At 42.8% G+C, this 24,625-nt stretch overlaps 1 protein-coding gene across 1 annotated transcript; it reads left to right on the top strand.

The window, feature by feature from the left end:
* Positions 1 to 3,680: 3,680 nt before the first annotated feature.
* LGALS3 (galectin 3) lies at positions 3,681 to 23,116 on the top strand. Its single transcript, XM_039240485.1, has 6 exons — positions 3,681 to 3,767; positions 10,760 to 10,781; positions 12,679 to 13,059; positions 15,362 to 15,450; positions 19,562 to 19,727; positions 22,813 to 23,116. Exons 2-6 carry the CDS (start codon positions 10,764 to 10,766, stop codon positions 22,966 to 22,968), a joined length of 810 nt encoding a protein of 269 aa, XP_039096416.1. The 5' UTR covers positions 3,681 to 3,767; positions 10,760 to 10,763; the 3' UTR covers positions 22,969 to 23,116.
* Positions 23,117 to 24,625: the final 1,509 nt, after the last annotated feature.

Raw genomic sequence — 24,625 nt, 5'->3', positions numbered from 1 at the left:
ATCACACTACTGGGTATTTATTTGAAGAATACAAAAACGCTTCAAAGGGATACATATACCCCCTGTGTTTACAGCTGCATTACTTATAATAGCTAAGATATGGAAGTAGCCCAAGTGTCAATCAATTAATGAATGTATAAAGAAGGTGTGGTATATCTACACAGCGGAATATTATTCCGCCATTACAAAGTGTAAAATATTCCCATTTGTGACAACATGGATGGAGCTGGACAATATAATGCTAATTGGTATATGACAAATACCATATTATTTCACTCATATGTGGAATTTAAGAAACAAAACAAATGAGCAAAGGGAAAAAGAGAGAGATAAATCAAGAAACAGATTTTAACTATACAGAACAAACTGATGGCCCAGAGAGGAGGTAGGTGGGGGAATGGGTGAAATAGAGATGGATGGGGATTAAGGAGTACACTTGTCCTGATAACCACAGGGAGATTTTAAAAACTTGAGTAGCTCAGTCAGTTGAGCGTTTGGCTCAGGTCATGATCTCACAGTTTGTGAGACTGAGCTCCGCATCCAGCTCTGCACTGACAGTGTGGAGCCTGCTTGGGATTTTCTCTCTTCCTCTCTCTCTGCCCCTTCTCTGATCACTCTTTCTCTCTCAAATTTAAAATAAGTATTTTTAAAAACTTGGGAAAAAGTTAAATAATAAACTGGGGATAAAAATACCTAGCCCCATATATGTATATAAAGCACTAAGCATAGTACACAGTACATTATAAGTTCTCAATGAATATTAGCTCTTATTATTCCTAACATTATTTTTTGATATGCACACATATTGTGAAATGATTAGCACAGTAAAATTAATTCACATATTCATCACCTCACACATTATTACCATTTGTGTGTGTGTGTGTGTGTGTGTGTGTGTGTGGTGAGAACATTTACGACTACTCTCTTAGTAACCATCAAATATGTGATGTAGCATTATTAACGATAATCATCATGCTGTACATTAGATTACCAGAACTTATTCAACTTGTAACAAAAAGTTTTTACCCTTTGACCAACATCTCCCCATTTTCTCCCACACCCCAAACCCCTGGTAACCATCATTCTACTCGGTTTCTATGAGCTTTTTCAGATTCCATATATAAGTAAGATCATATGGGGGCGCCTGGGTGGCTTAGTTGGTTAAGCGTCCGACTTTCGCTTAGGTCATGATCTCGCGGTTCATGGGTTCGAGCCCCGCATCGGGCTCTGTGCTGACAGCCAGCTCAGAGCCTGGAGCCAATTTCAGAGTCTGTATCTCCCTCTCTCTCTGACCCTCCCCTGCTCACGCTGTCTCTCTCTCTCTCCTAGAAATAAAAATTTTTTCTTTTTCCCCATGCATCTCCTCATATATCAAATTTTATATTGCACTAAAATTGATTCATGTTTTGACAAATACTTAATGCCCACTATGTGCTTTATTTTTTTGTATTTGGTTATAGTATATTTTAGGATTGGAATTGAGTATTGCCATTTTTTTGGATCCCTTGGGATAAAGCAAACTACCCAGGAAAGCAAAACAATAGATACTTGATGTGACGTGGCAAAAAAAAAAAAAAAAAAAAAAATAAGTAAGATCATATGGTATTTATCTTTCTCTGCTTGGCTTCTTTCACTTAGCATAATACCCCAAAGGTCCACCCATGTTGTTGAAATGGCAGGATTTCCTTCTTTCTCACAGCTGGATATTTCTGTGTGTGTGTGTGTGTCTGTGTGTGCACGCACATGTGTGTGTGTGTGACATTTTTAAATCCATTCCTCCATCAACAAGACACAGGTTGTTTCCATGTATTGGCTATTGGGAACAATGCTGCAATGAACATGGGAATGCAGCTATCTCTTCAAGATAGTGATTTCATTTCCTACCCAGAAAGTAGGATTGTTGAATCATAAGTTCATTCTATTTTTAATTTCTTGAGGAACCTCCATACTGTTTTCCATAATGGCTGTACCAATTTACATTCCCACCAACAATACACCAATGGTTCTTTTGTTCACATCCTTGACAACACTTATCTTTTGTCCTTTTGATGATAGCCATTCTAACAGGTGTGAAATGATATCCCATTGTGGTATGGATTTGCTTTTCCCTGATAATTAGTGATGTTGGGTGCCTTTTCACATACCTGTTGATCTGATGTCTTCTTTGGAAAACTGTTTCTCAGGTCCTTTACTAAGTCTTTAAATAGGGTTATTTGGGTGTTTTTGTTTGTTTGTTTGTTGTTTGTTTTTGCTATAGAGTTCTATGAGATCCTTATATATTTTGAAGATTAACCTCTTATCAGATACATAGTTTGCAAATACTTTCTCCCATTTTGTAAGATGTTTTTTCATTTGTTGATTATTTCTTTTGCTATGCAGCCTTTTAGTTTGATGTAGTCCCACTTGTTTATTTTTGCTTTTGTTGCTTGTATTTTGGAGTCCTATCCAAAAAAAGCACTGCCAAGACCAATGTCAAGGAGCACTTCCCTTGTTTCCTTCTAGGAATTTTATGTTTTGACGTCTTACAATTAAGTCTTTAATTCATTTCAAGTTGATTTTTGTGACTGGATATCAGAACTTTAAAAAATCCATTTTGGATATCCTTAACCATTTCATTCAGCTATTATCCCGTGAAATGATACCAGATAAATACCTTTTCTCTTGCAAGAATCACTATTTGTTGTAAGACCTTTTCTTAGATTGGTAGCTTTATCCTATTCCTGCTTCTACCAAAGACAGTTTTGCGTTTAAACTGTTCCTCCTTCAGGGGGGCCTGGGAGGGGCAGTCGATTATGCAGCTACTTTGGCAAAGGTCATGATGTCAAGATTCACGGGCTCAAGACCCACCTCAGGCTCTGTGCCTGGAGCTTGCTTTGGATTCTCCATCTTCCCCTCTCTGTCTGCCCTTCCCTCACTCATTCTCTCTCTCTCTCTCTCAAAAATAAACATTAAAAAAAACTGTTCCTCCTTCACCAGGACTCTCCCCCAGTCTTTGGGAAAACAAAGACTTTCTAGGAAGGGATTCATTATTCCGTTCATTCATTCATGAAACAAATATTTAGGGAGAACTTACTACGCACCAAATGCTGGGTAAGATGTGGGGAGAAAACAAGCAAAAGCAATTTAGGGCTATCAGAGTGAGGTGGGTACCCACACCACAGTTCAGAAAGTGAATGAATGCAGGGACAAGAAGGGGGGAGGGGCATCTATCTCACCCAGCACCTCAGAAAACTTGCCAGCGCCCTCCCAGTGACACGAGTCACCGTGCACTTCTAGGAAAGGCTTTGATTCTGAGAGAGGGTTTAGGTAAAATAAATGCAGAAAGGTCGAGAGGGTCCGCAATTCAGGCAGAAAAGCAACACGGTGAAAACAAGCCAGCAAGCAAAACTGTAAAGAAGCCTACTCTGAAAGCTTCGCAGACTCTGTCTTGGTCTGAGGAGTAACCAGGTGAATGTGGAGGGAGGGTGGTGAACGTGGCCACAATTCCAGGTCTCGGGGGGCGGTGGGGGGGCCGCGGGGGACGGACAGGAGGCCGCGGGGCTGGGTCGGGTTTCTCCAGGTCAGAGGCCACTGCAGCGCGAGGTGTGCGGTGCGGCGCAGGATGCCCGGCCTCGCCGCGGGGTGTGTGGGCGTGGCGGTCCCGCCCCGGGAGAGGCGGGCCGGGCCGGGCCTATTTGGGGCGCTGCGCCGCCGCCTCGCCAGGGTTCTCACCACCTCGCCAGAAGTCGCCCCCGCAGCAAGCTGTCGAGGGAGCGCTGACCCGTGGGGTGAGTGGCGGGGGCGCCCGGGGACGGAGACGGAGCCTGCTGGCGGCGCCGACGGGGCGGGGGCGCCCGGGCGGGGGTCGGGGTCCTGCGGGTGGCCACCGAGAGGCGGAGGCCCGCGGGCTCCGCTGGGGGGCACCGTCCTGGGCAGGGGCCTGTGACACCTCTAGAGCGCGGTGTGCGACTCCGGGAAAGTTAGCGGCACTTGGCAAACACTCAGGCACTGTTCCCAGGCCGGGCCTGGGTGTGTCCGCGGACCACCCGCCCCGGCGCAGGTCACCCTCAGCGGAGACTGGGAGGCTCGCCGTGGCGCCCGCCCTCCCGTCGCGCGCCCGGGGTCCAGTTCGGGGTTAGGAAGCGGGTCCCCCTTCCCGGGAGGCGGGGAGCCTGCCCAGGGACTGTGGGAGCGGCTCCTGCACCCCGGGACTGGGCTGCGCGGCCGCTGCATCTGGCTGTGGGGAGCGCAGAGGCTCTTCCGGCAGGCCCGGCGGCTGCAGGCGCTGCGGCCGCTCTCGGGGTGCTAATGCCCCAAAAATGGTGATGCCCCCGGGCGTGAGTGGGCATGTGCCCGGCTTGGCGAAGACCGCACGTCCTAAACTTTTGCAAATCAGTGACTCATCCCTGCCCAGATTGACTAACTTGGGCATTAACATCCCGGATCTGTGCTGAGAACGTGTAGGGTGTGGCAGAATGCTAGCCCAAAAGTGCAGAGCCCTGGCTGGGGGCAGCTTTTAAAACACGTATAAAGATGTATTCTGAATTATCAGTCGCTTATATAAAAACACTAAAATGTGTCCATTCTGAGGAGTAGGAGCTTACCTCCAGAGAGTCACATAGGGGACAGGTAGAGTGAGGCTGTGACGTGGGCTTCAGGCCCATCCCTTCAAGTTAGTGGAATCTGCTATTCCAGATACTGTGGAATATTTGTAAAGTGACTCCTGGGAGTTGGGTCTCTGGACAGCGAGGACGGCTGAACCACAGTGACCCCGTCTGTTTCTTGGATTCTGGGAAAGGAATGGAAAAAGTTCATCAGTGATCTTTGGGAGATTGGAACTGCTTCTTTAATTCATAAGGTTTGGGGGTTACACTTAGAATCAACATGTTCTGGGGAGAAGTTTGATGATGGTCTCTGAATATTTTGAGCTTGAAAGTGTTAGAAAGATGCCTCACCAGGTTACTTAAGTAGCAGGAGAGGGGGCACACTGCCTGAAAGATTGACCCCCAAAGCTAACCCTTTTTGCAATGGAAAAGGCAAGTTTCCCTCTGTTGAGAGGTCTTTAATCAAAATTTCACTATGCTACAAATATATGTAAGTACTTTATTTTTTTTTTAATGTTTTATTTTTGAGAGAGAGAGACAGAGACAGCTCAAGTAGGGAAGGGGCAGAGAGAGGGAGACACAGAATCTGAAGGAGGCTCCAGGCTCTGAGCTGTTGGCACAAAGCCTGACATGGGGCTCACTCAAACTCATGAACCATGATCATGACCTGAGCCCCAAGAAGTGCTTTAATATAAAGACTTTTTACTTACTGCTAAGTGAAGTCAAAAGGCCAGTGTTGGTCTCAGCTATAATTTAGGTACCTATTTGGCTAGCATCTCATCAGCAAGACTCTAAATCTTTTGTTTTAAGTTTATTTATTTATTTTGAGAGAGAGAGAGAGAGAGAGAGAAAGCATGAGTCAGGGAGGGGCAGAGAGAGAGATAGGGAATCCCGAGCAGCCTCTGTGCTGTCAGCTCAGAGCCCAGTTTGGGGCTTCGAACTCAGGAACCATGAGATCATGACCTGAGCTAAAGTCAGATGCTTAACCAACTGAGCCACCCAGGTGCCCCTAGGCCCTAAATCTTAACTACAGCAGAGACTTATATTCATTCATATGTTATAACTTCAGCATCTCATGTTGACCTTAAATAGGATTGGCTTATAAAGTTAATGTATCTGAGACTCCTGGTGTCTGATCTGAAACAGCCTCTCTTTCCTGTGATAGTTTGGGAAACAGGCTCCTGCTAAGGACAGCTGAGTTAACACTTGGTATCTAGTTCCTGAACTGGTTCTTCTCATTAAATTCTGAGTGGTAAACCTGCCAGGACAGTGCTTGCTGTAAACTTCCAATTTGCTGCTGACTAAGTATCATATGTTCTCTGTTGATTGATGCTCAGCTTTTCCATAGGGGGAAAAGTCAGTAACTGAGAGCACAAGGTAACTTTACCTTCTTTGATGCTGAGGAACTATGATAAGAAGGAAATCCTAGTAAAGGACCAGTTTCCTTTATTCCAACTCAGCATCACGGAATTTGGCTTTGGAAAGTGGACTTTCCCCAAGCCCTGCTCCATGTTTCAGTAACTGCCTCCGGTATTCTTTGGAAAGGAGTGTGGGCAGTGCTTTGGGGTTCTGAGGAAATACATTCATGATCCACTTCTCTCTCTGTCCTTTGTGAGCAGAAATTGCAGAAGTGCTCCCAGGAACCTTGACTACTGGAGTAATTGCTAGGTGGGCCTAGAATAGCATAGTACTATGCTTTTTATTAGAGGGGAAGGCTACAATTAACAGCCAATTAAAATGGTCTGCATTCTGACTCATGTTTAAAGTCCTGATTTCAAAACAACACTGAATGACTTCCTGTAGGTTTTTCCAAATGTGAAGACCCAGGTAGTATTTCCTCAGTGTTTTGCTTTGTCTCTGATGTCGTGTTTCTTTTCTGGAGTTTCTAAATTCTCTGATTCTGGGAATGGCAGGATGGAGTTCCCATATCTATAGCATTGTAGGGTGAGAAGATTTTTTTTTTTTTACATTTGATTATCTCTTTATATAGACTACCCACCTAAAAAAAAAACAAAAAAAACAAAAAAAAAAAAGGAATTTTCCAGGCAAGTAAGAAAGACATTTATCCAGATAGTTGTGGGTTGTTTTTTTTTTTTTTTGAAGTTCTAAGGTTGCTAGATTTCAAAAGAGCATTGGTTATAAACTTTTTCGAAAAAGAGATCTGATCTGATGTTTGAGAATTAAAATATCAAAAACAGTGCATACCCAATTTTTGGAAAAGTACACTTTATTGGTTTAAATATGGTTATAATTAGTAACATGACTGTGCAAAATGGCATCTTTGTATTCAATATTATGAGTGTTGGAGCTCACTGAATGAGTCACCCAGCTAGTTTTCTGACAAAAACATGATGTTTTTTAATTTGTTTACAATTTCAACATGTTATGTAGTTCTGAATGAATAAGCCAGAGAATTTCTAAGTGAAGTAATAAACACTTTTTCAGGACTATATTTTAAAATTTCAAAGAGTGAGGTTTTTACATTAGTATAAAATGAGCTTGAAATAAGAGTGAGGGTCCTTGGACCCTTGTTGTTGGCCTGCCAAGGACAGAATGACTTTGGGCCACCATATTAGCTCTCTAAGCCTCAGTTTCCTTGCCTCTAGAGTAGGAATAGTAACCTTCCCCTGAAAATATAAGATTATCATCAGAATGAAAATAGGAAAGGTATGGGAAAGTGCTTCATAAATGGAAAAGCATCACACTAATGCAGGGTGTCATTATTCTAACAGGCTTGTCTTATGTGTCACAACACAATCCAAACTGTCACCCAAGGCTTTATGTGAAATGCAGTGGAAAGAACGTGAAGTCTGCTTTGTTTCTCAATTGTTTTGGTTGGAGCCAGAAATAAGCTGAATATGTTTCAGCAGAGACTTTAGGAAGAAATGTTAAATTTTGGAAATGCTGTCTTTAGTTTCTGGTTACAATCAGCCTTTAAACATGTCTTAGTTTGATTGGAGTTATATTAATAAGACACTTTATAAGGCCAATGGTACAGATTTAGCTAGTTTTTTTTTTTTTTTTTAATTGTTTATTTTTAGAGAAAGAGCAAGCATGAGCAGGGGAGGGTCAGAGAGAGAGGGAGAGAGAGAATTCTAAGCAGGTCTCAGGTTGACTGTTAGCACAGAGCCAGACGCAGGCCTCGATCCCATGAATCGCAAGATCATAACCTGAGCCGAGATCAAGAGTTGGATGCTTAACTAACTGAACCACCCAGTCACCCCCAGATTTAGCTAGTTTTAACTACTGAAAATAGCTTTTCGGTTTTTATTGATCTATATATCTACATTTCTGGAGGGATACACATACTAATCAGCCCAGACAAGTGTTTTTTCAACCAGGCACAATTTTGCCCTCTCTCCCCTGCCCCCAGGATGTTTGGCAATGTCTGAAGACATTTCTGGTTGTCACAATGGGGGGGGGGCGGGTATTGTGCAATTGGCATCTTGTATATTGAAGCTACGAATGCTGTTCTCCATCCTGTAATGCTCAGGACAGCTCTGACTGACAGTGTATCCGACCTGAAACATCAGTGGTGCTGAGGCTGGGAAAAAGCCTTTATAGAATGGGGATATTTAAGAGAAGACACAATAATGTATAGAGGTATAAGTCTGGGTCTTTGGTATGTTGCCTAGGAATGGAAGAAAAGTTTGTGTAATCAAAGGAACCAAACTTTCTGCCCACCTTGAAGTTCAAGATTATTTCCTACTGGTGTCCAAAATAAGAGAGGATTTGTTTCCTTAAGAAATGTCCCTTCTCGGATGCCTAGCTTACTCAGTAGAGCATGCAGCCCTTGATCTCAGGGTTGTGAGTTGGAGCCCCACATTGGGTGTAGAGATTACTTAAAAATAAAATCTTTAGGGGAACCTTGATGGCTCACCAGTTAATCGTCCGACTTCAGCTCAGGTCATGATCTCCTGGTCTGTGAGTTCGAGCCCTGCAGTGGGCTCTGTGCTGGCAGCTCAGAGCCTGGAGCCTGCTTTGGATTCTGTCTGTCTGTCTCTCTCTCTCTCTCTGCTCCTCCCCTACTCACACTCTCTTTCTCTCTCAAAAATAAACATTAAAAAAATTTTTTAAATAAAAAATAAAATTGTTAAAAAATAAGAAAAGAAACATCCTTTCTTCTCCTTTTCTGTAATAACTCTTCTCTCAAGTTCCTCTTGTGAGGGCAGTACACTCTTCTAAGCAGTGGTAGCCTTTTAGGGAAGGAAGCATGAGCGGAGGAGCACCTGACTTCTGCTTTAAAAGATTAAATTCTAGGGGCACCTGGGTGGCTCAGTCAGTTAAGTGTCTAACTTCGGCTCAGGTCATGGTCTCACGGTTCGTGGGTTTGAGCCCCACGTCAGGCTCTGTGCTGACAGCTAGCTCAGAGCCTGGAGCCTGTTTCAGGCTCTTATCTTCCTCTCTCTCTGGCCCTCCCCTGCTCACGCTGTTTCTCTCTCTCAGAAATAAATAAAACATTAAAAAATCAAATTTTATAAGAAACACATGAATATAAGCCCTGGGAGAGTCACTGTGACTTCCCAGCCAAATTTCCAATAGTTTTCCACTTTAGAAGATGGACACGGTGATACCCTTTAACTGCTTCCAAATATGTTTGAGAATGCCCAGATTAAAAAGGAGATGTGCAGAAAAACTTAGTAGGAGGTAATATTTAACTAGGTATAAATAACAGCAGAATTTGATAAGATATCTGGTATGTATAAATGAAGGACATTAAGTCTTAGGAGGGGCTCTGGCTATTTTTTTTTTTTTACCAAAAAGTGTAATATTTTACATTTTTAGGATGTATCAATTAGGCTCCCTTGGGGTAATGTCATTTCTTAAAATAATTTAGTAAATCTCACAAGTGGGCAATTCAAGGAAAAAGAGAGGCTGAGTGTTTAAGGGCCAGGTCATTTGAGCAGGTGATCCTGATCTGAAAAAACTTACTCAGGCCTCAGGAGTCCCAGGTTGTCCTCCTCCGCTCACTGCCGGAGCACCTGCAGAGGGGACAGGTGCAAAATATCTATGGTTAGAGCCGTGGCCCAGGGAGAGGAGCAGGAGAAAGCAGGAATGATGTGTTCTTGGCAAAGCCAAGTCTCTTTGGTATCATCCTACCCAAAAATATTTTCCTCCACATTGCCTGGCCATCCCTCCTTTCCTCCCTTCTCCCCTCCTCCTCCTCCCCTCTTCTCCCCCTCCTCCCCTCCCTCCCTCCCTCTCCCTGCTCCTCTCCTCCTCTCCCATCCCCTCCCCTTTTCTCTCCTCATCTTTTTTTCACATCCTCATTTGTTAATACTTCCGGAGTTTCATTTGGCGTAAAAAAAATCTTAAAAAAAAAAAAAGAAAGAAAGGAGAAAAAAGGAGGCATCTTGTGCCTGCCTTTAATTTTCATTGCTCCACATCCGATCTCACCTCTCCTTTAAGGCTTAGTTCAAACACCACCACCTCTTCCCCTCTTAGAAATAAGAGTTCTAGTTGAGACACTCCATCACACAGTCTGGCTCACAGTGTTGATCCCTTGTGATCCCTGTTGGCCTGTGAACCCTTTGACCATTTAGATCGTGGCCATTCCGTCTTCAAACCCAGAGAAGAGCCCATCCAGTGCCTGGCCCAAAGCAGGCATAAATATGTGCAAGTGAAGGAATAAATAGTTGGCAGCAGCTACATACAGGGACACTGGTTTTCAGATCTCGGTCAACTCCGCTCTCCTCCTAAAACCCAGAAGATGGCATGGGGATCTTGGGAACCAGAGGGGAGGGGAGTGATCTTAAGAGGCTGGACACTTTGTAAGAGGTGGTGGGAACAGCAACCAGGAAGGAAGGTGAGGAAGATCATAGACAACCAGGACTGTTTGTGTCTTTACCAAGGAAAGGGGCAGAACATTTCCTTCCTGGTCTTTTCTCTCCTGTCTCATATGCCCCAGGATTGAGAACACAGGCTAGTATGATTAGAGTTTAAAGTGATGAATTAAATAGGGCTGGAGTGCATCCCTGCCCTTTGACGAGCTACTTTGGTGGTTCCAACACTACTGATTTATGTGTATCTGGGGAATAAACTGGCTGGGGAATAAAATGCCCACCTGTAGATTGTCTATAACTGCCTGATGAACTATTTGTGATGTTGTGTTGGTAGGGAAAACTGGTGAAATCTAGGATCAAATGATAACCTATCTCTTTTTCCCCCCCTTTCAGGAAAATGGCAGACAGTTTTTCAGTAAGTGTTTTATGTCTATTTTCTTACCTTAATATACATTCCATGTAGGTTCAGGACATTTTTTTCTTTACCACCAGACATTCCCTTCTAATTTTCCCACCACTTGGCTTCTTCTGGCCTTAACTGCCCAATGAGGACTTATTAGCTGAAGTCTTGTCTTTCCAGAAGCAGATTCAGGAAGAAAGCGAGGCAGATAGAGGCCTAAGACTCACTAACAGTAACTCCTTTACTGAAAAGCCTGGGGCAGAAGCAGGTGGGGTCCATGCTCAGGACCTGAGAAATAAGATGAGCAGTGGCAAGTATGGTGCAGTCTGAGCATCCTAATTGCTGTGATTGCTTTTCTCACATCAGTTAGAGAGTATGTGCTTTTACATGGAGGAAGGCTAGCTCCTGACTTTGCTAAATTGTGAAAGGCAGCCCTCCATGATCTGAGATGATGGGAGCAAGAACAAAGCGATACAGGAGATGCACCAGCAGTTGTGCAGATGCCCCATGAGGCAGGGAGGAAGGGAGAGATACCCTGGCTTCTCACTTCTTCCCACTCTTTTTTTTTTTTTTAAAGTTTTAATTATTTCTGAGAGAGAGACAGCGTGAGCAGGGGAGGGGCAGAGAGACAGGGAGACAGAATCTGAAACAGGCTCCAGGCTCTGAGCTAGCCGTCAGCACAGAGCCCGAAGTGGGGCTCGAACCCATGAACCGTGTGATCATGACCTGAGCCAAAGTCGGATGCTCAACCAATTGAGCCACCCAGGCACCCCTTCTTCCCACTCTTTAATCTCTTGCCAGTGCTGCCCGTTAGCTAGACTCTGGGAGCCTGGCGAACACTATCTGCAGGGGTCAGTTCCCTGGGTTTGGTACAAGGGAAGGAAGAAGGATGGATTTGACCAGCACCTTGGGAATATGGCAGGGCTGACTCTTTGCTGTCAAACATGGAACTCATGGAACTCTGGGAACTCAGACCCATCACCCTGACCACCTGCTATAGGGCATCTTTTCACCTGAACCATGTAGTTGTTTGATTTTGATAAGCTATGATCATCAAAATGCAGATAATCAAGTACAGGCCTGTACCAGAAACCACTGTGCATGGCCATGCACCTGTTGTGGCTGCCTGGGCCAGTCTTGTGGTTCTGCTAGAGGTTAGACATGCTGCTAAGAATGGAACCACCCGTTTCTAAAGCCCTCTTCAGGAATGGTCTTGTGCGATGGGATGGAGATTCTTATTAAACCATCCTGGTTCTTTCTTTCCAAGGAACAGTCAATGCCATTGGATAGATGTGCTAACTTTACCATGTAGTTAATATATTGACCCACTATGGCCAAGAAAATATAGCAGTCATTTTTAGAATAGCAATCCATCAATAAAATGCCTTCTTTATGGAAAGACGATTCATGTTGAAAACTGTAAATTGCTTTGCTTTCCATTTTCTGTATGGCTCCCTTCCTCCCCATGCAGACCATTCAACCTGGAATCCCACTTACTTAATGGCATGATGGGGCCTTAAAAACAACCATAAACTTTAAAATTTTTAAATAGTCCTGGATTTACAGAAAAAATACAAAGATAGTACAAAGAGTTCCAGTGTACCCTATGCTCACTTTTCTCTACTGTTAATGTTTTACATTAGTATGGTACATTTGTTAGACATAATGAACTGGTGCTGATACATTATTACTAAAAACATAATAAATAAAGCGATGAAGCATATATAATCCCAAAGTCTAATTTTAGTCGTAGGAACCGCAGACTATTTCATAGGTGGAAAAAGTTTTGTTGATACGAATTTCATATCTTTACCATATCCCTCTACTTCCTAGATCACATATTCCTGTTTCCCCAAAATTCTGTTTTTGTGAATGTTTTTCATCCTGTAATTGTTTATGTCTTTCTTTCCAGCTTAATGATGCTTTGTCTGGGTCTGGAAACCCAAACCCTCAAGGATGGCCTGCTCCATGGGGAAACCAGCCTGCTGGGGCAGGGGGCTACCCGGGGGCCGCCTATCCTGGCACCTACCCTGGACAGGCGCCCCCAGGCACCTACCCTGGACAGGCGCCCCCAGGCACCTACCCTGGACAGGCTCCTCCAGGCGCCTACCCTGGACAGGTGCCTCCAGGCGCCTACCCTGGCCCCACGGCACCTGCTTATCCTGGACCAACTGCACCAGGAACCTACCCTGGGCAACCGAGTGGGCCTGGGGCCTACCCGCCCCCTGGACAGCCAAGTGCTCCCGGAGCCTACCCTGCTGCCGGCCCCTTTGGCGCCCCTGCTGGACCACTGGTAAGATGGAGTTAGTTGTTTCATACACTTGATTGTGATCAGGACCAAGCTAATGAAGAACAAACACAGCAATGGTCTGGAGCGTTGGGGCCATTACTTTGCTGTGCTCTGGCTGGGAGCTGGCTCTGCACACTGACATGCAGAGGGCTCCAGAGAGACCTGCAGCTTTAAATTCACTGGTTAGAGCCACTTTTCAGGGACCAGCCATGGTGTATATCAGTCCAATAGAAAAAATCGTTATTTATATTTCGTTTAGTATGTGTACTGTTCGTATAAAGAGAAATCGATGTATCTTTTGAAGACATCTGTAAAGCAGCTTTAATATAAATGAAGTCAAGATCATAGTAATGGGGGAACATTTGGATTACTATTATTAATATACACTGAGTACATAACACGTACCAGCAGTGTGCTTCTATGTGAATAATTTCACTTAACCTATAACCACCCTATGAGACACTGTTATTATTCCTACTTTACACTCAAGGAAATGGGACAATAGTCATACAACTTGCTAAGAGTCATAGAGGGAATGTGTAGGGAAACCAAGGTAATGTGGTTTTGAAAAACCTTCTGGAGGTAATTTTGTTTTTGTTTTTTAATTTTTTTAATGTTTTATTTCAGAGAGAGAGAGAGAGAGAGAGCGTGAGCAGGGGAGGGTCAGAGAGAGAGGGAGACACAGAATCGGGAGCAGGCTCCAGGCTCTGAGGTGTCAGCACAGAGCCCAACACGGGTTTGAACCCATGAACCATGAGATCATGGCCTGAGCCAAAGTCGGATGCTTAACCAACTGAGTCACCCAGGCGCCCTGGTAATTTTGTGATCTAAAGATGGAATTTTCATTTATGTTAAAACCCACTTTAGTAAATGAATTCTAAATGTAAAATATAATTCTGTGGGGCTCCAGATACATCTCAGACACAGATCTTTCCCTTCCAGATGTATAGATTGGTTGGGAGGTAACATACAGATGTGAGGAATGCGTTCAGCAGCAGCATGGGTTCAGACCCTTCAGGACTATGTGGTTGCTGGCACAGGTAGTGTCTGACCTGCTTTTAGGTCAGCTTAGAGGAGAGTGCAGAGAAGGTGTTGGGAGTGTGGGCAGCATTGAGCAGGGCCTTGAGCACAGTTAGTCATTTGTAGATGGAGGGGGACACGGAGGCTGTGGAAAGGAAGAGGCAGATGTGAGATAGGTTACAGAGGAAGAATCCCAGGAGCTAGTGGTTAGGTCTTAGGAGTCAGAGATGACTGGGTTTTCAGGGATGGACAACTACAGAACCGGCCAAGGGTCAGCCCAAAACAAGAACTCAGGAAGGAGACCTGATGAGGGATGGGGGAGAAGAGACAATTACAGTTCACACCTGTTGGATTTGAGGCATTGCAGCAAATTCAGAGAGGAGGAGGTATAGGGCCTGGAGTAAAAAGACTTGGGTGGTGGTTGAACCCAGGGGGAAGAAATTATGAAGGGAAAAGAGAAGAGGCGAAGAGAGTTTGGGGAATATTTACAGTACCTTGAACATAGATGGTCAATAAATTTTTGTGGAAGAACAGGGAGTGCATGAAACAAACAAGTGTTCATTTAGTACATAAATTATCTGCCTTTAAAAAAAACCCCTAAACTTTTAAATTTTAAAATAGTTGTAGATTTACAGAAAAATTACGAAGATAGTACAGAGAGTTCCCGTATACTCTACACCCACTTTCCTCTATTGTTAATGTCTTACATCAGTAAGTGTCTGCTAAGTATCTGCTACATTCAAAACATCCTGTTGATGCAATGTAAGTAGAACATAGGAGAACTCACAAGTCCCTAAATGTGACACATCTGCCCTCAGGGAGCAAAATAACCATGGTGAATTTCACACATTATGTGACAAAGGTCTTAAGAGTGGCACAAAGTTGTGTACCTAAAACTGATACAATTATACCTCAATAATAATAATAATAAAAAGAGCAGCTAGCAAAAAATGTTAGTGTTGATGGCAAGGTCTAGCTTAAGCCTTTCCAAAAAATAGTCCAAGTGAATGAATTATAGATTGGGATGTCTTAGTAATGACTGAGAGATACAGTGCTCCAAAAAGGAATATGTTCTGTCTTTGGTTCCGATTAACTGATGGCTTTATTCTTGATTATTGCTTGTGCACGTAGGAAGCCTTATCCCTTCAGGTCTTGGGCAGGGGGACCTGAGAGTCTGGAAAAATGGCTTAAAATGGGGTTATATGTTATTCACATTCAGCAACATTCTTTCTTTCCCCAACAAAATATGACTCTTTATTAATACATACATGCTTTTTCTTCCCAGACTGTGCCTTATGACCTGCCTTTGCCTGCAGGAGTCATGCCTCGCATGCTGATAACAATTCTGGGCACAGTAAAGCCCAATGCAAACAGGTAAGGAGCAAAATTAGCAACTTAAACATATTTGTCAATTGCCTCTTGAATAAAGAATGATCTATTTTGAATTTTAATAAAAATTTTAATGCTACACATTTAGAATTGGGATTATCCCATAAATCAGTGTATGTTCCCACCAAGGGGACATAGTGTCCTTCACTCAATCTTGTTTTTCTCCCACAACCACAATGAGACAGTTCTCCTTTGTGAGCACAAAGAGAAAGAGCAGAAAACCCATTCAGAAAAACCTAGCTTTTTCCTCACAATGAGAGCCTTAGAATTTAAGGGAAGTAGAGCCTCTGTAATGTAATACTTGGCCACCCCCCACTCTGAGCTATACATTGTCTAAAAAACCAACCATGCATTTTATGCCTAGATGTCCATCAAAAATTAGAGTCAGGGGCACCTGAGTGGCTCAGTTGGTTGGGCATCGGACTTTGGCTGAGGTCATGATCTTGTGGTTTGAGTTCAAGCCCTGCGTCAGGCTCTGTGCTGACAGCTCAGAACCTGGAGCCTGCTTTGGTTTCTGTCTCTGCCTCTCCCATGTGCACGCTCTGTCTCTCTCTTTCTCAACAATAAACATTAAAAAAAGAAAAAATTAGGGTCAAAAACACGAAAGATTACCGTGAATGGAATTTTGAGTTATCTGAGAGCTTACGTACCATACCACTCTCTCCTCATACTTGTACAGATCACCCTGCAGTTATGCATGGCACAGTGCAATCTAAGATCTGGTAAGCCTGATTGCCATTTCCACCTTCCTACTGGGCACATCAGCAGAGTCCCAGATGCCCATGGTGTCAGCCTGCTCTTCAGATGTTAAGTACCACTCTTCTGAGTAGACATTATTTACTTACAGATTTGAAAAGATTCTACAAGTTAAAGACTTCATCAAAATAAGCCAGCCTTTGCCACTGGAACTGGTTTGATGGAGGTGAGCTAGGATGGAGTAAGACTTTGAGCTAATTGAGGAAAATCTATGCTGATTTATGGCTGCCCTGGGATGCCTGGTTATCACCACTAGTTATATCTACATGTAATATGAGTGGGTTAAGGATATCCTGAAGACATCCAGTATACCTGTCCCTGAGGTTAGTGGTACCATTAACAGCCCACAGCCATAAATTAATCCGTTTCCGGGTTTTATGGACAGTGCACAAAAGGTAAAAATTCAAGCTATGTATACAGGTATCCAAGAATCCATAAGTAGCCTCTCTGTCACCTTGCTCCTGGTGGATTAGTGGGAGCCACCTTGTCTGTTACCAGGAAATGGGCTCCACCTCCAATCTGATCATTTACATTCAGATAGCTCATTTACTCTACCTTCAGCCAGCTTTCCCTGGTTCTGTATGGTAGCCATTACCCTTTCCACCCAGCCTATACTGCTTCTCTAAACATAGAGCTTTCCTGAACAATAAAGCTTGTCTCACAGCCAGCTGCAAAACGTATATATCCTCTACCTGTGTCTTTATCCATCTTTCCTTCCCAAATACCACACAGAATCCAGCACACATGACCCTGGGCATACTGCACTCAGGATTTGTGAATATCTGCCCTCCTTCCTCAGCCGCTATCACACAGAACCACACTGGTATGTTTGCCTTATTTAGGGTTATTGCATTAGAAACTTTAGCTCCAGTAACACTAGAGATGTAGACAGAGACTATGGCAGATTAAAACTAATTTTGGTTAGGGGCGCCTGGGTGGCTTAGTTGGTTAAGCTTCCGACTTTCGCTTAGGTCATGATCTCACGGTTCGTGGGTTCGAGCCCCGCGTCGGGCTCTGTGCTGACTGCCAGCTCAGAGGCTGGAGCCTGTTTCAGAGTCTGTGACTCCCTCTCTCTCTGACCCTCCCCTACTCATGCTGTCTCTCTCCTAGAAATAAATAAAAAACATTTAAAAAAAAATTAAAAAAAAAACTAATTTTGGTTGAAATGGTAGTAAACAGAAAAAATGGTTGCTTGCTTCTGCAAGGAGCAGAATTCTGTGTGAGGAATTACATGAAACAAAGAATGCTTAAGGTGGTAGAGATGGCAAGATCTTCCTTTCAACTGTAGAAAAAATACAGCCATTTGGATTTTTTTTTTTTTTTAAATGTTTTATTTATTTCTAGGAGAGAGAGAGAGAGAGAGCGAGCGTGAGCAGGGGAGGGTCAGAGAGAGAGGGAGTCGTAGACTGAAACAGGCTCCAGGCTCTGAGCTGGCAGTCAGCACAGAGCCCGACGCGGGGCTCGAACCCACGAACCGCGAGTACATGACCTAAGCGAAAGTCGGACGCTTAACCGACTAAGCCACCCAGGCGCCCCAGCCATTTGGATTTTTTAGTCAAATACAAATTCTGCTGTCATCTATTTTGACCCTCTCCCTGTGAATTTAATCATTGGAAGATACATTTGTAGCTGTATGTGTCTGTTACTGAGAAAATGAAAATACCCAAGGAATCCTTTTATTTTTTTAATTTTTAAAAAATGTTTTATTTATTTCTGAGAGAGAGACAGCATGAGCAGGGGAGGAGCAGAGAGAGGGAGACACAGAATCTGAAACAGGCTCCAGGCTCTGAGCTGGCTGTCATCACAGAGCCCGACATGGGGCTTGAACCCATGAACCGTGAGATCATGACCTGAGCCGAAGTTGGACGCTTAACCACCCAGGCCACCCAGGCACCCCAGAAATCATTTTATTTAATGGTTATTTAATTTTGAGAGAGAGAAAGAGAGACAGAGCATAAGTGGGGGAGGGGCAGGGAGAGAGAGACACAGAATCCAAAGCAGGCTCTAGGCTTAGAGCTCTCAGCACAGAGCCCAATGTGGGACTTGAACCCATGAACTGTGAGATCATGACCTGAGCTGAAGTCAGACACCCAACTGACTGAACCACCTAGGTGCCCCCCAAGGAATCATTCTTGATAGGTCTAGAGTGTGGACCTTGCTTTAAAACAAGAGCACCAGCTGATTCTGATGTTAGTGCCCTCAGGAGCACACTTTGAGAAGCTGAGGGATAGAGTTAATACTTTAACAGTCTGAGGACTTGTGTTTGCATTAACAGCCAAGGAGAAGGAACAAGGTCAAAAAGTTAAGCCAGCACTTCAATTAATTCCACTTGACATCATGGAATGTTTAACACATTGATCGCCATGACCTCACAACTTAGCAACAGGATACCAAACATTATGTTGTCTCATTCTTGTTATTTTAGGACTTAGGTTTTTGGTTAACTATAAGGAAGTCAGGTATTTGATAGCTTTTATTTATGTGACTGGCCTGCCTTTCATAGGTATTATAAGTAGCAGGGCAGGACAGGGAAGAGGTAACCATTATTATTTGCCATGTAAAGCATAAAGTGGCCCTAAACTTCCATAAGGAAACCTTGAAGAGTTTTCATGGTAGAGGAAGTAAAGAAGTAATGACAGCTGAATGGAATGATGTGACCAAAGACAATGAGGCAACAAATGGAACACATACTGCCTTACTTACTTTCAGATACTACAAGAATACATCGAATACTTGGCCTAGTATACTTTCCAGTTTGAAGCCATACTCGGCTTCATTTACTTCCTGTTTACAACATGTTCCTGAACTTAAGGATTTGTTCTTTAGAAAATTATATGTTCTTTGGGGTGCTTTGGTGGCTCAGTTGTTGCGTGCCTGACTCTTGGTTTCTGCTCAGGTCATGATCTCAAGGTTCATGGGTTTGAGCCCTGTGTCAGGCTCTGTGTTGACGGCACAGAGCCTGGAATTCTTTGTCCTCTCCCCTTCTCATGTTCTCTCACTCAAAAATAAATAAACATTAAAAAAAATTCTACATTCAGGGCTCCTGGGTGGCTCAGTTGGTTAAGCATCCCAACTCTGGCCAGGTCATGATCACATGGTTCATGAGTTTGAGCCCCGCATCGGGCTCTGTGCTGACAGCTCAGGGCCTAGAGCCTGCTTCAGATTCTGTTTCTCCCTCACTCTCTGCCCCTCCTCCACTCACGCTCTTCTCTCTCTCTCAAAAAAATGAATAAACTTTAACAAAATTTTTTAAAATAAATAAATAAACCCTATGTTCTTCACTTGATACAAATGTACAACTTCAGTCGTTTTACTAATTCTGGTCTTTGGTTTAAAACAGACTTGCTTTAGATTTCAAGAGAGGGAATGATGTTGCTTTCCACTTTAACCCACGCTTCAATGAGGACAACAAGAGAGTCATTGTTTGCAATACAAAGCTGGATGATTTATGGGGAAAGGAAGAAAGACAATCGACTTTCCCATTTGAAAGTGGTAAACCATTCAAAGTAAGTTATTGCTACTATTATCTATTGATAATGTATAATTCTCATGGGGAATCAGCCTCAAACCACAATGTATTTGAACGGAGTTTTTTATCAACTGTCCAGGGAGACCTAACTAGGACATCTGCTCCCCATCTTGGGACGAAGCACAATAGGACTCACACACTCCCCAACTCCATTTGTGCATTTCACTACTGTTCCTGTTATTACACCTTTGAGTTTAAGCTTTTCTGGAAATGAGAAAAATGACATCTTAATAAAAAAGGCAGAAAGTCTTGATGGGACAGTTGGGCTGACACTTTCTTCCTTAATACAACATAGTTGGCATAGTAATCAAAACTAAGTTCTAAAATTAATGCATATTTGTTTTATGAAAAAAATGTATAGGTTTTCAAATTAAAAAGTCCTCCATCGTTTCTCCTTTTCCCCAGACTGACAAAGGTTGCAACTTGGTGAATATCTTTCTAGTATTTTCTGTGATGTACAGCACACTATTTATCTACTTATTTATTAAAAAAAACCTTTTATTTATTAAGTAATCTCTACCCCTGAACTCATGACCCCGAAGAGTCACATGCTCTACTGACTGAACCAGTCAAGCATCCCCACACTTTTTATTTTTAAGCACTGCTTTAACAAATATTAGGCCCACACGTTGGGTTAGGTTAACAGTAGAGTGGCCAATAAAACAGCTAGACTGTAAGCTCCTCAGGGGCAGGGATTTACAACGATCATATTCTATATTTGGTGAACATCATTTTATACTAGAACATTGTTACTTAGGGACACTTGTTTGGCTTAGTCAGTGAAGCATCTGACTCTTGATCTTAGCTCAGGTCTCGGTCTCGGGGGTGTGAGTTCAAGCCCTATGTTGGGCTCTGTGCTTTGGACGTGAAGCCTACTTAAACCAAACCAAACCAAACCAAACCACACCACACCACACCACACCACACCACACCACACCACACCACACCACACCACACCAAACCAGAACAGGGGCACCACACCACACCACACCACACCACACCACACCACACCACACCAAACCAGAACAGGGGCTCCTGGGTAGCTCAACTGGTTAAGCGTCTTGATTTTGGCTCAGGTCATGATCTGACTCACACTAGGCGTGGAGCCTGCTTAAGACTCTCTCTCTTCTTCCCCCTCTGCTCCTCCCCTGCTCTCTTTCAAAAACAAGCAAGCAAACAAACAAAACGTTACTTAATAGTATTTCAACTATTATGTGATAATTCAACAAGTGCCCTATTGATAATTTGGAGTATGTAAATATTCTAAACAAATAAAACCTGGAGGGGTTATTTTACTAAAATATTGTAATAAGTGTCCTTATAAATCTTTGCCTCCTAGAAGAATAATTGTATTCTAAGAATATACATATTTAAAATTTAGGTAAGATATTGCCAAAGTGCCCCTTCCAAAAGGTTGTAAGGGTAAACGTGCTCACTACTATTGGAAGAGTGTTCCCACTGCTCTTGCCAGAACTGGTTATTATCAGTCTTCACATTTGCCACTCTACTACGGGATTCCTACTTTAGTATTTTTATTTTTATTTATTTGGTGAAGTACAGTTGACACACAGTGTTACCTCAGTTGGAGGCGTACAACATAGTGATCTTTATGAGTTATGCTGTGCTCACAAGTGCAGCTCCCCTGTCACCATACAACACTATTACAGTACCATTGACTGTATTCCCTTTGTTGTATCTTTTATCCCGGTGACTTACTCATCCCATAACTGGAAGCCTGGACCCCCCACTCCCCTTCAACAATGTTGCCCATCCCTGTATCCCTCTCTCCTCTGGCAACCATGTTTGTTCTCTGTATTTATGGGTCTTTTTCTGCTTTTTGTTCATTTGTTCCTTTTTTTGAATTGTTTTTTAGATTCCACAGTATAAGTGAAATCATGGTATTTGTCTTTCTTTGACTCTTTAAAAAAATTTTTTAATGTTTATTTATTTTTGAGAGAGAGAGAGAGGCAGTGTGAAGAGGGCAGAGACAGAGACAGAGACAGAATCTAAAGCAGGCTCCAGGCTCCGACCTGCCAGCAGAGCCCAATGCAGGACTTGAACTCACGAACCATTAGATTATGACCTGAGCCGAAGTCGGACGACGCTTAACTGACTGAGCTACCCAGGCGCCCCTGTCTGACTTCTTTGATTTAGCATAATACATTCTAGGTCTGTTCACATTGCCACAAATAGCAAAACTTCATTCTTTTTAATGGCTGAGTAATATTCTATTGTATTTACATACCACATCTTCCTTATCCATTCATCTACAGATACACACTTGGGTTGCTTCCATATCTTGGCTATTATAAATAATGCTGCAGTAAAATGGGGGTGCATAGATCTTCTCAAACTCGTGTTTTTCAGTTTCTTTCGGTAAATACCCATTAGTGAAATTACTGGATCATATAGTATTTCGAGCTTTAGTGTTTTGAGGAACCTCCATACTGTTTTCCACAGTGGCTGCACCAATTTACATTCCCACTAACAGTGCACAGTGTTCCTTTTACTCCACATCCTCACCAGCACTTGGTGTGTTTATATTTTTACTTTTAGGGGTTAGCCATACAAAAATTTTGTTTTTATGTAGACACATTATTAATCTTTTCCTTTATAGCTTCACCTTACCCTTATCATTTTATTTTGCTTAAATCTTTAAATAATCTGGAGTCTTATTTTTACTGCAAAGTTACTTCTCTGGACTTTAATCAGTTCCACAGATGATCATAAAGATGAACTATGGGACATTCTGAGCTCAAGCCAGACTGGTTTTGAAATTAATGAGCATTTCCGGGGCACCTGGGTGGCTCAGTCGGTTGAGCGTCCGACTTCAGCTCAGGTCATGATCTCACGGTTCATGGGTTCAGGCCCTGTGTCAGGCTCTGTGCTGACAGCTAGCTCGGAGCCTGGAGGCTGTTTCAGATTCTCTGTCTCCCTCTCTCTCTGACCCTCCCCTGCTCATGCTGTCTGTCTCTTTCTCTCTCAGAAATAAACATTAAAAAAAAAAAAAAAAAGATAAATTAATGAGCATTTCTAACAGTTTTGTGTATGTGCCATTTCAGATACAAGTGCTGGTTGAATCTGACCACTTCAAGGTTGCCGTCAATGATGCTCACTTGTTGCAGTACAATCATAGGATTAAAAATCTCCAGGAAATCAGCAAACTGGGAATTTCTGGTGACATAGATCTCACCAGTGCTTCACACATAATGATATAATCTTAAAGGGGAAGATTTTTTAAAAAATGAAATTGAATATAAACCTTTACATTTAAATCTCATGTTTACTGACTGAAAAATTTTACCTTTCTTTATTCATGAATGTCTTCCTTGTAAGTCATGCATTTAATAAACATTCTAAGAGTTACTTGTCTTTATATGTCATTTAATTGGGGCAGTTTATTCTTTTTGTTTTTAAAGATTTTATTTTTAAGTAATCTCTACACCCAACATGGGGCTTGAACTCCCAACCCCGAGATCAAGAGTTGCACACTCCACTGGCTGAGCCAGCTAGGCATGGGGCAATTTATTCTTGATAATGCACAATGGACTCCGTGGAGAAGGAATATGTAGCAATATTAATACTGCACTAGAGTCTCCCAAAGTTTCCTATGCTTGCTAAAATAAGAAAATATTTAAACCTCTGAGTTTCCATAAAACCCAGAAGATACTACAAGACTACAAGGAAATCATTCTTCCACTCTCTTAATTAAGGAAATATATATTCAGAAAATAAGAAAAACACAAAGAAAAAGTTTAGCTTTTTTTAGTTAGCATTATGGTATATATTTTTGTTCCTCTTAACTATTTTCTCTTTCTAAATGAAGCTGTTTTCAAATCCATATTTGATACCAATATGAGACAATCTTACTGTAAGTTCTCTTGGTTTTTATGAAATATTACATTTACAGAGGAAAAATAAAACTCTTAATTGGATCTATAATCAGCTTGAAAAATTGAATAGTTCCCATTGCCAACATTCTCAACCATGCCTTTCTGTCCTTCCTCATTACCACCAGGCCCAAGGATTAGTACAACTTCAAAACTAGAATGTGGTCATAACACTTCATTTTATAAAAGATCAAAATATTGTTTGGTTTCTACACCACCACCTCCTAGATATTATCACGAGGTGGGTTCCTCAGGAAGCAGAGATTAGAACACAATAGGTTTATGGGGGAGAATCTCGCAATTAACAACTGCACACAATTGGGCAGAGGGAGAAGCTGGGCATCGAGGCCTCAGCCCACCCTGAGGGCTTCTGAAGATGGGATGATCCTTTGGAGCTGTCAAGAGGAGGGACAGTCCTTCATATCTTCACTTTGATCAGTGAATAAATACAAGCCACCTGAGAAGCAGTACGATCTTGGGTGAAGTGACTGTCTTTACCTGAGGTAGTTTTCACACGGGGATGATACCTGAAGGCTGTTTAGAAACAGTTCTAGCAATTAAAGGAAAATTTTCAGTCCTAAAAAGGGATGTGAGCAGCACATCACATTTTATTTGGAAAACTACATTGGGGTGCCTGGGTGGCTCAGTCAGTTAAGCATCCAACTTTTGATTTTGGCTTAGGTCATGATCTCACGGTTCATGAGTTCGAGCCCTGCATAGGGCTTTACATTGATAGCATGGAGCCTGCTTGGAATTCTCTCTCTACCCGCCCCCTCCCCCCCATCTGTACCCCTCTCATGTGTTGTCTCTCAAAATAAACTTTAAAAAATATTTAAAAAAAGAAACCTAAAGGGGCACCTGGGTGGCTCAGTCAGTTAAGCAACTGACTTGGGCTCAGGTCACGATTCCACGGTTCGTGGGTTCGTGCCCCGCATCAGGCTCTGTGCTGACAGCTCAGAGCCTGAAGACTGCTTCGATTCTGTGT

This window comes from Hyaena hyaena, unplaced genomic scaffold (genome assembly GCF_003009895.1).
Source record: "Hyaena hyaena isolate Hyena2069 unplaced genomic scaffold, ASM300989v1 scaffold_175, whole genome shotgun sequence".
NCBI classification, from domain to species: Eukaryota; Metazoa; Chordata; class Mammalia; order Carnivora; family Hyaenidae; genus Hyaena; species Hyaena hyaena.
The sequence above is the reverse complement of the archived record's forward strand: the minus strand, read 5'-3'. Positions and strand labels throughout refer to the sequence as shown.

Excerpts from the sequence above, each read along its gene's own strand:
- LGALS3 (XM_039240485.1), top strand. Across the intron at positions 13,060-15,361 it reads GCGCCCCTGCTGGACCACTG|ACTGTGCCTTATGACCTGCC; the intron begins GTAAGATGGAGT and ends TTTTCTTCCCAG. Across the intron at positions 19,728-22,812 it reads AAAGTGGTAAACCATTCAAA|ATACAAGTGCTGGTTGAATC; the intron begins GTAAGTTATTGC and ends GTGCCATTTCAG.